General features: G+C 58.2%; 1 protein-coding gene across 10 annotated transcripts; it reads left to right on the top strand.

The window, feature by feature from the left end:
- Positions 1-807: 807 nt before the first annotated feature.
- On the top strand, positions 808-9,412 carry PLEKHF1 (pleckstrin homology and FYVE domain containing 1). 10 transcript variants are annotated; one of them, XM_054250646.2, is made up of 6 exons: positions 808-858; positions 1,227-1,326; positions 1,621-1,773; positions 2,255-2,454; positions 4,750-4,867; positions 7,862-9,412. In XM_054250646.2, the coding sequence occupies exon 6, from the start codon at positions 7,875-7,877 to the stop codon at positions 8,712-8,714; it is 840 nt and encodes a 279-aa protein (XP_054106621.1). In that variant the 5' UTR covers positions 808-858; positions 1,227-1,326; positions 1,621-1,773; positions 2,255-2,454; positions 4,750-4,867; positions 7,862-7,874; the 3' UTR covers positions 8,715-9,412. The 10 variants fall into 10 exon arrangements, 9 of the variants coding, with proteins under 9 accessions (XP_054106621.1, XP_054106622.1, XP_078215686.1 ...); XM_054250647.2 differs by having other exon boundaries at positions 2,375-2,454; XM_078359560.1 differs by having other exon boundaries at positions 1,227-2,454.
- Positions 9,413-13,015: the final 3,603 nt, after the last annotated feature.

A 13,015-nucleotide genomic window follows, 5' to 3' on the forward strand; every position in this document is an offset into this window, starting at 1 on the left:
GGGGTGACAGAACCTGCTGCTAGTGCTGGAGCTGCGTGCTGGGCACCGGGGTCCCCTGACTATTCTCTTTCCTTCAGTTTGAAATTTTCCACTATAAAAAATTTAAAATAGGCAAAGTGCGGTGACTCACTACTGAAACCCCAGCACTTAAGAAGGCCAAGCCGGAGGATCGCTTGAGCTCAGGAGTTCGAGACCAGCCTGGTAAACATAGTGAGACCCTCGTTTCTACAAAAATACAAAAAGTAGCCGGTCCTGGCGGGCTAATTCTCTTGGGGTCAGGATGATTTCTGTGCAGGCTGCAGTGAGCCGTCATCGCGCCACTTCACTCCAGCCTGGGCAACACAGGGAGATCCGGTCTCAAAAAAAAAGTTTATAAAGTTCTGCCGTATTTTCATATTACGACCGCTGGGGGTGACTGTGTTGTGAGGCCCTCCGGAGGCACCAGAAGGCACAAGCCTCCCACCGCCCCCTTCCCGGCCGAGGCCCGCAGGTCTCTCAGTCGCCGGCGCCCCCACCCCAGCCCCGCCCAGGGCCAGGCTCGCAGTCCCAGCGGGTGACAGAAGGCAGCGGGCGGAAAGGGAAGCGGGGCGGGGCCGGGGGGGGCCAAACACAGGCGCCAGCCCCGCCCAGTCCCGGACCCGCAGCACGCACCAGCCCGGGCGCCCTCCGGGAGGCAAGCCCAGTCCCCGCCCCTCCCACTCCCCGGGCTCCGATTGGCCTAACCGCCGCAGGGGCGTGCCCGGCGGGAAGTGGGCGGGGATCTGAGTGGCGCCGGGTGGCCAAGGGCGGGCGGGAGGCGGCGGCCGTGCGGATTCGCGGGGTGGCTTCGGGGATCCGGGCGCGGGCCCGGCGCAGCAGGTGAGTTCTCCACCGTCCTCTGGCCGGGCTGCGGGGCGCGGGGCGGGCCCAGGAGGCGAGTCCCCCCATCCTCATCCCCGGGGCAGGCGAGCCCCCTCCAGCCGCACCATCTGGGTGGCTCCCAGGCGGGCGGGGCGCGGCGCGGCGGAGGGCCGGAGAAGAAGCCGGGGAAGGGCGCTCCTCACCGGCTTGCGGGGTGGGCGCGGCAGGGAGCCTGGGGAGAGTGAGGGAGAGAGGGCAGGGGCCAGAGGGGCCGAGGCGGAGTCCCCGTGGAAACGCGCAGGTGTAAGCTGGGGGGGGTGAGGGGTTCGCGGACCGCCCGGGGCTGCAGGGGTCTCAGCAAGCCCGGTTGCCGGTGGTGTTTCCAGGAGTTGTGGTTTCGTGCAGCCGCCAGGCCTCTCTTCTGGGTCCCAGTCTGCAGTCTGGAAGCCTGGGTGGGACCGCTGTCCTCCTGGGCAGGGAGGTGTTGTGAGTGGATCAACACTTTCGGGGCGCGCGGAGGGCGGGTGTTGGGGTCTCAGTTCCTCTGGAGCAGTTGAGTTTGTGACTCTTGGTGGGAGCTGTCAAGGGAAAGAGATTCGGGCATGGTTGCCGCCTCAGAGAGGAAACTATTGAGCAGGCCCGCAGAGAGAGGCGGCCTGGAATCGTCTCCTTTCTGGTTTCCCCAACACCAGACGGGTTGTGTAGGGCAGAGGTGTGGTCAGCCCCTTTGCAAATGGGAAAGCAGAGGTTCCAAGTCACCCTGAAACTTGGTCACTGCAGCCCAAGGGAAGCACCCCTTTGGAAATTGAACACAGCTGGTATCTCTCGGCCAGAGGGTCAGAGGCCAAGGAGGTTGGTGAGGAGGTAGTCCCCTAATGCGCTGGGATCGTCCTCTGCGCAGCGTCATTCCCAGTGGAGTCTGTGTGAGCCGAGGTGAGTCTGACTTCGGCCTTCGTCCCTGCGCACGTCAGCCCTCAGGGCTGCAGAGACGCACACCAGGCGCCCGGGGGAGCTAGGGGACCTACCCAATCCAGCCCACCCGAGGAAGGAAGGGTGCTTGGCCGGTGTGACCTGGAGGGGTAGGACAGCCCAGCCAAGCTGAGGGACTTGCCAGGGACGGGGTGGGCATCAGGCAGCGGCCGCTGGACTCTGGCTTCTGGAGTTCTGATTTGGTCTCTGGTCGCCTGCAGCCTTCCACAGCTCATAGCTATTTTGGGGCTTCCTGATCACTCAGCAGGGACCTTGGGGAGGGACTTTGATGTGTTGGAAGTACCTTCCCGGAGGGGATTTTTGTGAGGATTAAGTGAAATAATGCACGTAACATGCTTAACCCTGAGCCTGGTGAGGGCTAAGCACTCGGCGGCCCTTCCAGTTTTGTTTGCTGTTTTTTCCTATTACCGGTCTCTTCCTGGAGGAGGGCCTTCCAGGAATCACAGGGCTAGACAGAGCCAAGGGTGGCCCCTCTGGAGGGAGAGGAGGCTTGGAGTCTGCAGGATGGTCCCTGCCGGCCCTGTGACCTCGTCTGTCCCCCTAGCCCCATCGCTCCTTCCGCTGCTGTCTGACTTCACCCATTCCACCTGGAGCTGCTCCTCAGGACTGGACCTCTGCCCCTAGGTATTTGCACAGCTGGCTTCTTTAGGCTGGAGTGAGGTCACTTCCTCCCAAGGCCTTCCCTGACCTCCACTGTCACCCCAGCCCCAGCCCTGTCGGGCACACCAGTCTTTTTCTTCACCACGTTTAGCACTGGCTCTCAGAAAAGAGCTTGTTAATGTTCTAGTCTCACTGGGAAGAAGTGTGCATTCCTGAAGGGCCTGGTCCCCAGCTCCCTGCTGTAACCGCGCAGAATGTCTGGCACACAGTAGGTCTCATAAATACTTGGAAAATGAAATCAGCTAGGCTTGGAAGCAGGGTGGGTCTTCGTGGGGCCCAGGTCCTTGCGGGGAAGGAGGACCCCGATCTGGAAGTCAAGGGAAAGTCCAAAGGGCTGAACTGCCCCCAGAACTCTAATTCCCTTAGCGACGCTGGCCCTGCATGTCCCTGAGCAGTTGGTGTAGCGCTCCAGCCCCTGCTGTTGATCACGTATCACACCTGGGCTGCCACCTACAGAACCTGGCTTCACAGCTTCCGCAGGCATGTGGTGGCTCTCAGGATGTGGCTTCCAAGCCACCGTGCTCCTGTGAGCACCTCCAGCCCCCCTCCAGGCAGCGGGGTTACTGAGCCTGAAAGCCCCCACGCCTCTGAACCCTCAAAGGACATGGGTCTGTCTGTTCGTTGCCTGGTCTCCCAGTTTTACTGACCCTGTGCCGCCGGCCTCCCATCTACCAGCAGCCCTATCTGGGGCCAGCACAGACACTATCTGGGGCCCAGAGGCTGCCAGGAAGCTCTTTCGCCAACATCTTCCCAAGGCAGGCCGACCCCAAATGAGTAGGGATGGGGCTCAGCTTTCTCCTCCCCTGTGCTAAGCAAGGGAGGTTCATTTCCCTGGTGAGAATGATAAAAGAGGATTCCCAGCTGGGCTCAGTGGCTCAGACCTGTGATCCCAGCACTTCGGGAGGCTGAGGAGGGAGGAGTGCTTGAGGCCAGGAGTTCAAGACCTATCTAAGCAACATAGTGAACCCTTGCCTCTTCAACAAATTAAAAAATTAGCCAGGCATGCTAGTGCATGCCTGTGGTCCCAGCTACTTGGGAGGGGGAGGTGGGAGGCTTTCTTGAGCGCTGGAGTTCGAGGCTGCAGTGAGCCCTGATTGCGCTGCTGCGCTTCAGCCTGGGCAACAAAGCAAGACAAAAACAATGTCTCAAAAAAAAATAAAAAAGCATTTCCCATTTAACTCTGGGCTGCTGTATTTGTCAAGAAAAACCTACAGGCCAGGTCAAAGTAGGGTGTGAAGTTATGGTCACGAAGAGAGGGTGAGCGTGCTGGGGCAGCCCCCAGGAGGATGTTGTCTGTCCTGCCCCTTGCCCAACCTGGGACCCTCAGCAGATTCACAAAGTGGGGTGCATGTGAGCCCCTGGCTGCCCCAGTGTGGGGTCAGCTCTGAGCCCAGCCCTTTCATCGCCACCTCTCACCCTTCCTGGTTCACATTTTGCCACCAGCAGCTGGACGTTGGCCATAAGGGCCCAGAGGAGGTCTGTGAGTCAGCTGCGGGGAGGGTAGCAGAGCCGCAACAGGGTCCCCCATGTTGGGTCTAGGGTAGATTGGCCACCCCTGCCTGCAGCTCTCCTCTGCCTGGTGCTGCTCCTTGCCTTCCTTCATGCTGTCTGTTTGGCTGGCCCCAGTCTCTCGAGCTCAGCGAGCTTCCAGGGTTGATGGGGGGCTACCTGCTGTATGGGCACAAAGCCCACCTGCCTCAGCTCTTGAACATGTGAGGCTCTGGTCTACAGTCTCAGGATTGGGTTTTCGTCCTGTTTTGCCAGTGGCCTGACTTCTCAGCACATGTGGTCTTGCTTCTTCGGGGCTCCTGACATCCCCGACAGGTGCCCAGGCCCAGGCATGCGGTCACCCTGCCAGGCCCAGCCAGGTGTCCCATCCTGAGACCTGCTCAGCGGCCCCCAGACCACAGAGCCCAGGACTTGATCTAGACACTAGCCTGTAATTCTTTTCTTTTTGGGGACTTTAAAATTAGAAGAAGAAACACGTTCCCATTTCTTGAAATTGACAGGTATTGGGATTTCAGTCATGTTTTCTACTGCCTTTTTCTAATTAAAAAAAATGAAACATTGTAGACAAAGGTGAAATCCAATCTGAGTCCCCCATTCCTGGTTGCATCTAGGTCCTCCCCCTAGGCCACCTTCTCCCCATCTTTTTTTTTTTAACCATGCTAACTACTTTCAAGTGTACAATTCATTAGTGTGAAATATATTCCCATTGTTGTGAAACAGATCTCTAAAACTTTTTTTCCCCTGAGACAGAGTCTAACTGCGACACCCAGTCTGGAGTGCAGTGGCATGATCTCGGCTCACTGCAACCTCCACTTCCCAAGTTTAAGCGATTCTCCTGCCTCAGCTTCTGGACTAGCTGGGACTTCAGGTATGCGCCACCATCCCCAGCTAATTTTTGTATTTTTAGTAGAGACGGGGTTTTACCATATTGGCCAGGCTGGTCTTGAACTCCTGATCTCAAGTCATCCGCCCACCTCAGCCTCCCAAAGTGCTGGGATAACAGGCATGAGACACTACCTGGCCTTCCTCTTATTTTTATTCAAAGATCTAGTTCTTGAACACTTCCAGAATGTTATATAATTCCTGTATAAGTGGTATCACTTTACATACAAGATTCTACAGGTTGCAATTTTCCACTCAGTGTTTGTTGTTTGCTGTCAGACCACACTGATCAATATCTCTCATTGCGTGAGGAGCCCTGGGTTTTTATCCTTTTCCTTGCTGGTAGGCATTTTGGTTGTCTCTGCTGTGCATTTACTGCTGTTTGTGGAATGCAGTTCTGGTTTTGTCAAACTGCTCATTGGCCAGGTACTCAGTGATCAGTCATGGTGGGACAGGCCAGGGCTGTCACTGATAATCCCCTAGGTTTGCAGTATACAGCCAAGATCAGCAACCTAAAAATAGCAGTTCTTACATAAGGTGGTGTGGGCAGCACTTCTCAGGACACTTGTGATCTGCAGGGACAAGTGGCACGGGACTCGACAGGCACAGCCTCCCCTCTTGTGCAATGCATCCAGCCCCTGCACTGGGGCCCTACTCTGGCTTGCTACAGGTGCCCAGGCTCAGAACGGCAGCTCGGTGACCCAGAAACACGGTGGGTGTGATCAGCTCAGGCCCAGGCGTGCTGTGCGTGCCTGAACGCCTGTGTGCAAGTGGTGGTGGTGGGACCAGCTCTCACCTCTTCCTCTGCAGAGGTAAGAGCTGAGTCATGCACGGTGGGCCTTGGGAGCTGCTTGGAACCATGCCAAGCTGCTTATGAAGCACCTAGTGTGTGCTTGGCATGGCTCCAAGAATTCTAGACACAGTGAACAAGAAGAGGCGCCTTTCTTCATGGAAATAAGAATTGAGTGCTGGAAACAGAAAACGCAAGCAATGACTAGGCGAGAAAATAGCAGATCCTGTTAAATCCCATTAAGAAAAACAAAATAGGGTGGAATCCCAGAGAAGGGGTCAGCACACCCTTCCTACAAAGGGCCAGATGGTGAATATTTTAGGCTTTGTCACCATGTAGTCCCTGTTACCAACATGCAGCTCTGCTATTGCAGTGTGGAAGCCACCAGAGACGATAATTAATGAATGTAGCTGTGTCCCCATAAATCTTTTTTTTTTTTTTTTTGTGAGGTGGAGTCTCACTTTATTGCCCAGGCTGGAGTGCAGTGGCGTGATCTCTGCTCACTGCAACCTCTGCTGCCCAGGTTCAAGCAATTCTGCTGCCTCAGCCTCCCAACTAGCTGGAATTACAGGCTCCTGCCACTGTGCCCAGCTAATTTTTGTAGTTTTAGTAGAGATGGGGTTTCACCATCTTGGCCAGGCTGGTCTTGAACTTCTGATCTTGTGATCCACCTGCCTCCACTTTCCAAAGTGCTGGGATTACAGGTGTGAGCCATAAATCTTTGCAAAAGCAAGCTGAGGGCCGGATTTGACTTTCAGACCATAGATTGTCAATACCTGTCCTGGGTGTGGGAGAGGCTGCCTGAGCTGGGGTTGTCCTGGAGAACCTTCTGGAAGGCAGGTGGGAACTGAGAACCCATTGCAAGAAGGAGCTGACCCTGAGACAGCCTGTCTCAGGTGGGACACAGTGGCACCTTGTCGTTGATATGGTGGCGGAGCCGTGTGCTGAGAAGCAGGCAAGCTAGATTGGAGAGGTAACGATGATGAGGTTTGCTCATGGCTTGAATGTTGGAGGTACAGGGACAGGGAGATTCAAGGATGCATCCTAGATCTGGGGTTTGAACTCCTGGGTGAATGGTGGTGTCACTGAAGGAGAGGAAGAGGTGCAGGTCTGCGGGGACTGGGCTTGGTGTTGGATGTGTTGCATTTGAGGAGCTTATTAGACAAGCAGGTAAACATCTATGCTGAGAGCCCTCCTAGAGCTTGGAGAGGCCAGGACTGGAGGCTTGGACTAGGGAGGCTGTGGCACTGAGGGGGTCTTCAAGGTTGTGAGTCTGGTGGGCTGGTGTGTGGATCAAGCAGGGGGCGCTTGGCATGAGCTCTGAGTTAGTGCATAGGGCACCAACAGAGGGGTCTGTGTGCCTCACACTCCACGCAGGAGGGCAGCATAATGCAGGCTCTGGGGCCCCTCCCTCCTAGCATTGCCTCAGTTCCCCTCCTGTAAAGTGGGGATTCTGCATCCTGGGGTCGGGCAGGGACTAGTGAGACAGTCATGCTTGGCTGACAGCAAGTACTCGGCGCCCGTGCCTGTGATGTTGGTGGTGACTGCTGCATTCACTGGGTGGGTACATGGGTTGCAGAGCCTTTGATGTCTTGGTTTGGTGGATGGCAGAGTCAAGAATGGGTTGGGGGTGGAGACCCAAGTCTCCTGGCGTGGACTGTTCTGATGCCCCATCGAGGCCTGTTCCACCCTGTTGTTCAAGGCTCCCTAGTGGGGCTGAACCTCGATCCCTATAGTGGTCACCTGCTCAGTAGCACTTTGTTTTTCTGAAGCAATAGAATCCACTCCGTCACTTAGCTGGAGTGTAGTGGCGTGATCATAGCTCACTGCAGCCTCAAACTCCTGGGCTCGGCCTCCTCCTGCTTCAGCTTCCCAAGGTACTAGATAGAACCACAGGTGTGAGCTGCTGCCCCCAGCCTAAGTAGCACACTTTATCCCTCCCTTCCCATCCCTGTCCTGCCTCCACCTGTCCTTTACTGAGGAATCCCCTTTCCCTTCCTGAAGTTCCCCTTACTCAAGTCTAAGTGTCTGCTTCTGGGGTGATACCTGTCAATGCTGGTCAGGCCTGCAGGGCACCGTGGGTAGTCAGTGGGCTGTCTGGTGTGGTGGGTTAGTGAGTTGGGGTGGGCAGCATGGTTCTGACGGCCCCACGCCTGCCTGGACGTGCTCCTTGTCTGTCTCCTCCTGCAGCGGGCTGGAGACGATGGTGGACCACTTGGCCAACACAGAGATCAACAGCCAGCGCATCGCAGCTGTGGAGAGCTGCTTCGGGGCCTCGGGGCAGCCGCTGGCACTGCTGGGCCGAGTGCTGCTGGGCGAGGGCGTGCTGACCAAGGAGTGCCGCAAGAAGGCCAAGCCACGAATCTTCTTCCTCTTCAATGACATCCTGGTGTACGGCAGCATCGTGCTCAACAAGCGCAAGTACCGCAGCCAGCACATCATCCCCCTGGAGGAGGTGACGCTGGAGCTGCTGCCCGAGACGCTGCAGGCCAAGAACCGCTGGATGATCAAGACGGCCAAGAAGTCCTTTGTCGTGTCGGCCGCCTCCGCCACGGAGCGCCAGGAGTGGATCAGCCACATCGAGGAGTGCGTGCGGCGGCAGCTGCGGGCCACGGGCCGCTCGCCCAGCACAGAGCACGCGGCGCCCTGGATCCCCGACAAGGCCACGGACATCTGCATGCGCTGCACGCAGACGCGCTTCTCCGCCCTCACGCGGCGCCACCACTGCCGCAAGTGCGGCTTTGTGGTGTGTGCTGAGTGCTCGCGCCAGCGCTTCCTGCTCCCGCGCCTGTCCCCCAAGCCCGTGCGCGTCTGCAGCCTCTGCTACCGTGAGCTGGCCGCCCAGCAGCGGCAGGAGGAGGCGGAGGAGCAGGGCGCGGGGTCCCCGGGGCAGCCGGCTCACCTGGCCCGGGCCATCTGCGGAGCATCCAGCGGAGACGACGATGACTCCGACGAGGACAAGGAGGGCAGCGGGGACGGCGACTGGTCCAGCCGCGTGGAGTTCTACAGCTCAGGTGTGGCCTGGTCTGCCTTCCACAGCTGACCTCCGACCTGCAGAGAGTCTGTCCCTTGGCCAGCTCCACTGCCCAGGACTCTGAGCGGGCACAGGGGTGGGGAGTGGCTCTTTCTGGACTCCCAGTGCCTTTTTGCTGGACACCGTGTCTTTCTGGCTCCACTGCAGGTAATGCCTTTCCCTTCAGAAAGCCCCAGAGCACCCAGACGGCTTGGGAACAAACGCCACTTCCTGGCTCTGCAGGCTGCAGCGGCAGCTCCAGACAGCCTCCTGAGCTGCACGATCCCAGGTCCCTAGGCATCTAGAGATCACAGTGGGGTTCAGAGCACAGAAGCAAGACAGGACAGGAGTGTAGCCTTGAGCCACAGAAGCCACCTCCACCATGACAAGCACACCCCACTGAAGAGCCTGAGTCCCAGGAGGCTTCCGGGAAGCCCAGGCCTGCCAATCAGACATGTGAGCTCCCCAAAGCCCAGCCAGAAACTGCTGTGCTGTGGCTGTCACCAGGCCCAGGGACTGCAGCCTGAGCTCCTGGAGGCCCAGGGCAGCCAGCTGAGGACTCTGGCCTACGTCACCTCTCTCCAGGTGTCTCGTGCCTTATTGTCCTATCCTCAGCTCTCCCCGAGGCCAGTGAATCCCGTGTTTTCTGTTAGGACTCAGTTGCAAGAACAGAACCCTACCCACACTTAATAATAAAAAAGAAAGTTATGGACTCAGGTGGTTACAAAGCCCAGGCGTGTCCTTGCTTCAGACATGGTTCTGTCCGTGGTTGTGAACATTCTGGATGGCAAAAATATACCACTGTCCCCCACTCTGGGCGTTCCTGGGTATGCTGCCTGCCCGGCGGAGACAGACGGTCATGCCGAGCCTTGGCTGGGCCCCCCAGGTCACAGGTATGTCCGGGTGCTGTGACCATGGCCTGGTGCCTGCTGCCCTATTCACTTTGGTGTGGGGGATCTCAGTGGATGGAATTGAAGACACAAACAGCCATTTGTATGGCTCTGCTGGGCCTCCCAGGCTGACAGCTCTCCCTTGTAGTCTTGTCTGGCCCTGGGCTAGTGCTGTGGAGAGGGAAACTGGGCCCCAGGTGCACCAGCCCTGCTCAGAGTGAGTGTACATGGGGCCTGGGGCTTGAGACGGGCCTCTCGACACCTGGTCCCACACTGGCCATGGAGCTGGGGGTCCTTTAACAGTGTCCCGTGGGCGCTTCTGCACTCGTCTTTCCCAGCCCCTAGTTGACCTTGGCCTAACTGGGGCATAGACTGGGGTTGCTGTCAGCTAGAAGTTTTGACTGTGGGGCTGGGAGCCCCCTGCTCACACAGCACAGCATCTGAAACCTCACCAGCATATCCTCTCCCCAGCCTAGCACTGTTCTCCTGGGGCCAGTTCTCGGGGGGTCACAGGCAGACAGAACCCTGGAGGGTGCAGATTCTGATTCGGCAGGTCGAGGCCCAGCTCCCAGGGCCTGCCCACCACCACCACCCACAGACCACCCTTGAGGTGACAAGGCCTGCTGGTGGCCTGTGGGCTTCCTGCGAGGGAGGTGGGAGGGGTCAGTATATATTTTTTTTCCCCCGCAGAGTCTCACTCTGTCACCCAGGCTGGAATGCTGTAACGCTATCTCAGCTTACAGCAATCTCCGCCTCCCGAGTTCAAGCGACCCTCCTGCCTCGGCCTCCCAAGTCATTGGGATTACAGGCATGTCCCACCATGCCTGGCTAATTTTTGTATTTTTAGTAGAGACAAGGTTTCACCATGTTGGCCAGGCTGGTCTTGAACTCCTGACCTCAGGCGAGTCACCCGCCTTGGCCACCTGCCGTGCTCGGCAGAATGGCCGGTGTGTGAGGCCCAGCGGCCTTCCAGGAAGGACCTATTTGTTTACAGGCCCTTTCTCTTCCTTGGCCTCCCTGAACCACACGAACTGGTTTAGGCTGGTTCTGCCTGGGCAGAGGGCACAGGGTGAGGCAGTTCATGGGGCTGGGGGTGACTTCCTGAACAGCTCTAGTGCCCTCTCTGAAACCCAGGCTGGGCAACCCCATCCCTGCACCCCGGGAGTAAAGCCAGGGCAGGGTGTGCTGGCTGCCATTGCTCACCTCTTCTTACAGCCCACTCCTCTGCCCAGAAACCTTCGGATCCTAAAAGGCAGCGTTCACTGGGATGGGAGAAGGGACCACGTGCAGCTGAGCCCGGCCACACCAGCCTGCCAAGGGGGTCCGCTCACAGGACCCCAGGCTTACTGAGTACGGTGTCATCCTCTCCAGGGCATAGCAGGCAGTGGTGGCATCCTCTTCAGGGCATAGCAGCAGCCCCTGGGGTCTGGGGCTGAGTAGGTGCTTCTCGGCCTTCAGCCCTACAAGGCTGGGACAGAGCTCCAAGGTGTTATGGCCTGGAAGGACCCATGGCTGGGGGTGTCTCAGGACCTTTGCAGAGCCCCCATCCTGCAGCCTTGCTCCCACCCTGGCTGGGCCGTGCCAGTTGCTGGGGACACCACTGGGAGTGAAATGAACAAGGTCCTGGCTCTGGGGCCTGCACACATGGTCGGGGAGACACTGGCACAGAAGCCAGGATGCAGCTTGCTGTGATGGGGGCGGGCTGAGAATGAGTGTGCGATGCCTGCCGGGCGGGGAGAGGACATTTCAGTAGAAGGAGCAACAGCCAGCACAAAGGCAGGAAAGGGACCCTTGTGACCCGTGCAGTGTGGCTGCAGCTGGGCTCCCAGACACACGGGGCAGCCACCTCGGGTGTGCGGGAGTTGTGGAAGCCTTCGGCGTGCAGTGTGGCTGCTCTCGGCTTTTGAGAGCTTGCCCTGACTGCTGTGTGTGGGTGGCTGGCGTGGGGAGAGGGGGTCGGGCAGGCATGGGGGCTGGCAGCTCTCTGCTCCCCTGGGATCTCCAAGGGAGGAGCTGGGCTTCACTAAGGCCACATCTACCGCCGATCCTTGTTTACAGGCCCTTTCTCTCCTTGCCTCTGACTGTGGACTGGAAGCCTTAGCTGTGCTCCTTCCCGTCCTCAGCTCCTTCCAAGAGACAGGCCCCTCCCCTGTTCTGCTGAGATTTTTATTTGTTTGTGTTTTTGAGACAGAGTCTTGCTTTGTCACACAGTCTGGAGTGTCACAGTGGCACAGTCACAGCTCACAGCAGCCTCGACCTCCCAGGCTCAAGCCATCCTCCCACCTCAGCCTCCCAAGTAGCTGAGACCACAGGCACACACCACGGCACCTAGCTAATTTCTCATTTATTTATTTACTTGTAGAGACAGGATCTCCCTATGTTGCCCAAGCTGGTCTCAAACTTCTGGGCTCAAGTGATCCTTTCGCTTCAGCCTCCCAAAGTGCTGGGATTACAGGCAGGAGCCACTGCACCTGGCCGACGCTGGGGTGTTCAATAGACACAAGTCTCAGCTTCCTAGCTGATGGCTGAGGGGGTGCCAGGAAACTGAATGCCCCCCAGGGTGCTTGGGGCCAGGGTGAGTTTGAATGAGGCTGCCCCTGGCCACTGAGGCACAGAGGGGAGTGCGCTGGGAGAGAGCAGAGCCACCCCAAAATGGAAGGTGCTTGCCTGGCCCGTGGGCCTGGGAAAGGAAGGCGCTGCCCTGTCTCTGGCTCCTGACAGATTTATTTTCCACCAGAGATGGCCTCCGGGACCAGGATCAGGTCGAGAGGTGAAGCAACTGCCTCCCCTGCCTTGCCGCAGGGCCGCTGCCAGTCCCCTCCTTGGGTGGGGAAGCTCGTTGGAGGCTCTGGGAGTTTCCCTGAGTCCCGGCCATGCAGCTGAGCTAGCTTTGCTCATGACCTCTGTCCCCACTCCTGAGAAGGTCAGGAGGTCTCAGGCCAGGCTCCATCCCTCTGTTGTTTACAGATACTCCCCTTCCCCAGAACTGAGCTTGAGGTCTGGCAGGATCACAGGGCTGCTGGGCCGGGGTCCAGCCTCAGACTCCTGCCTGGGGCTTTGCTTGCAAGGCCTGGCAAGGATACAGGAACCAACTGTCCTGCCAGCCGAGTGCTTCCATCCACCTCTCACAGCTTCCTCCCAGCTGTGCCTGGACTCCACGTCCCTGCCAGAAGCCGGTACAGCAAACAGGCAACATAGGATGCCTGGGAGGTGCCTGCCTCTTCCTAGGAGACAAAGAGGGGCAAGCAGAGGGTCCGAGGACAGGCCCATGTGTTTGAGGGGCATCAGAACCCCACCACCCCACCCACAGGGGCAGGACCCATACCACTCTTGCAGGAACCAGCTCGGAGTAGAGCAGCTCGGGCTGGCAAGTGCAGTCACAGCCATGACCTCAGGGCACTTTGGGACTGATGACAGCCAGCTCTTTTCTTTCTTTTCTTT

The sequence above is a fragment of the Callithrix jacchus genome, chromosome 22, assembly GCF_049354715.1.
Source record: "Callithrix jacchus isolate 240 chromosome 22, calJac240_pri, whole genome shotgun sequence".
Classification (NCBI taxonomy): domain Eukaryota; kingdom Metazoa; phylum Chordata; class Mammalia; order Primates; family Cebidae; genus Callithrix; species Callithrix jacchus.

Coding starts and splice junctions, on each gene's coding strand:
- PLEKHF1 (XM_078359560.1), top strand. CDS start 7,875: ATGGTGGACCACTTGGCCAACACAGAGATCAACAGCCAGCGCATCGCA.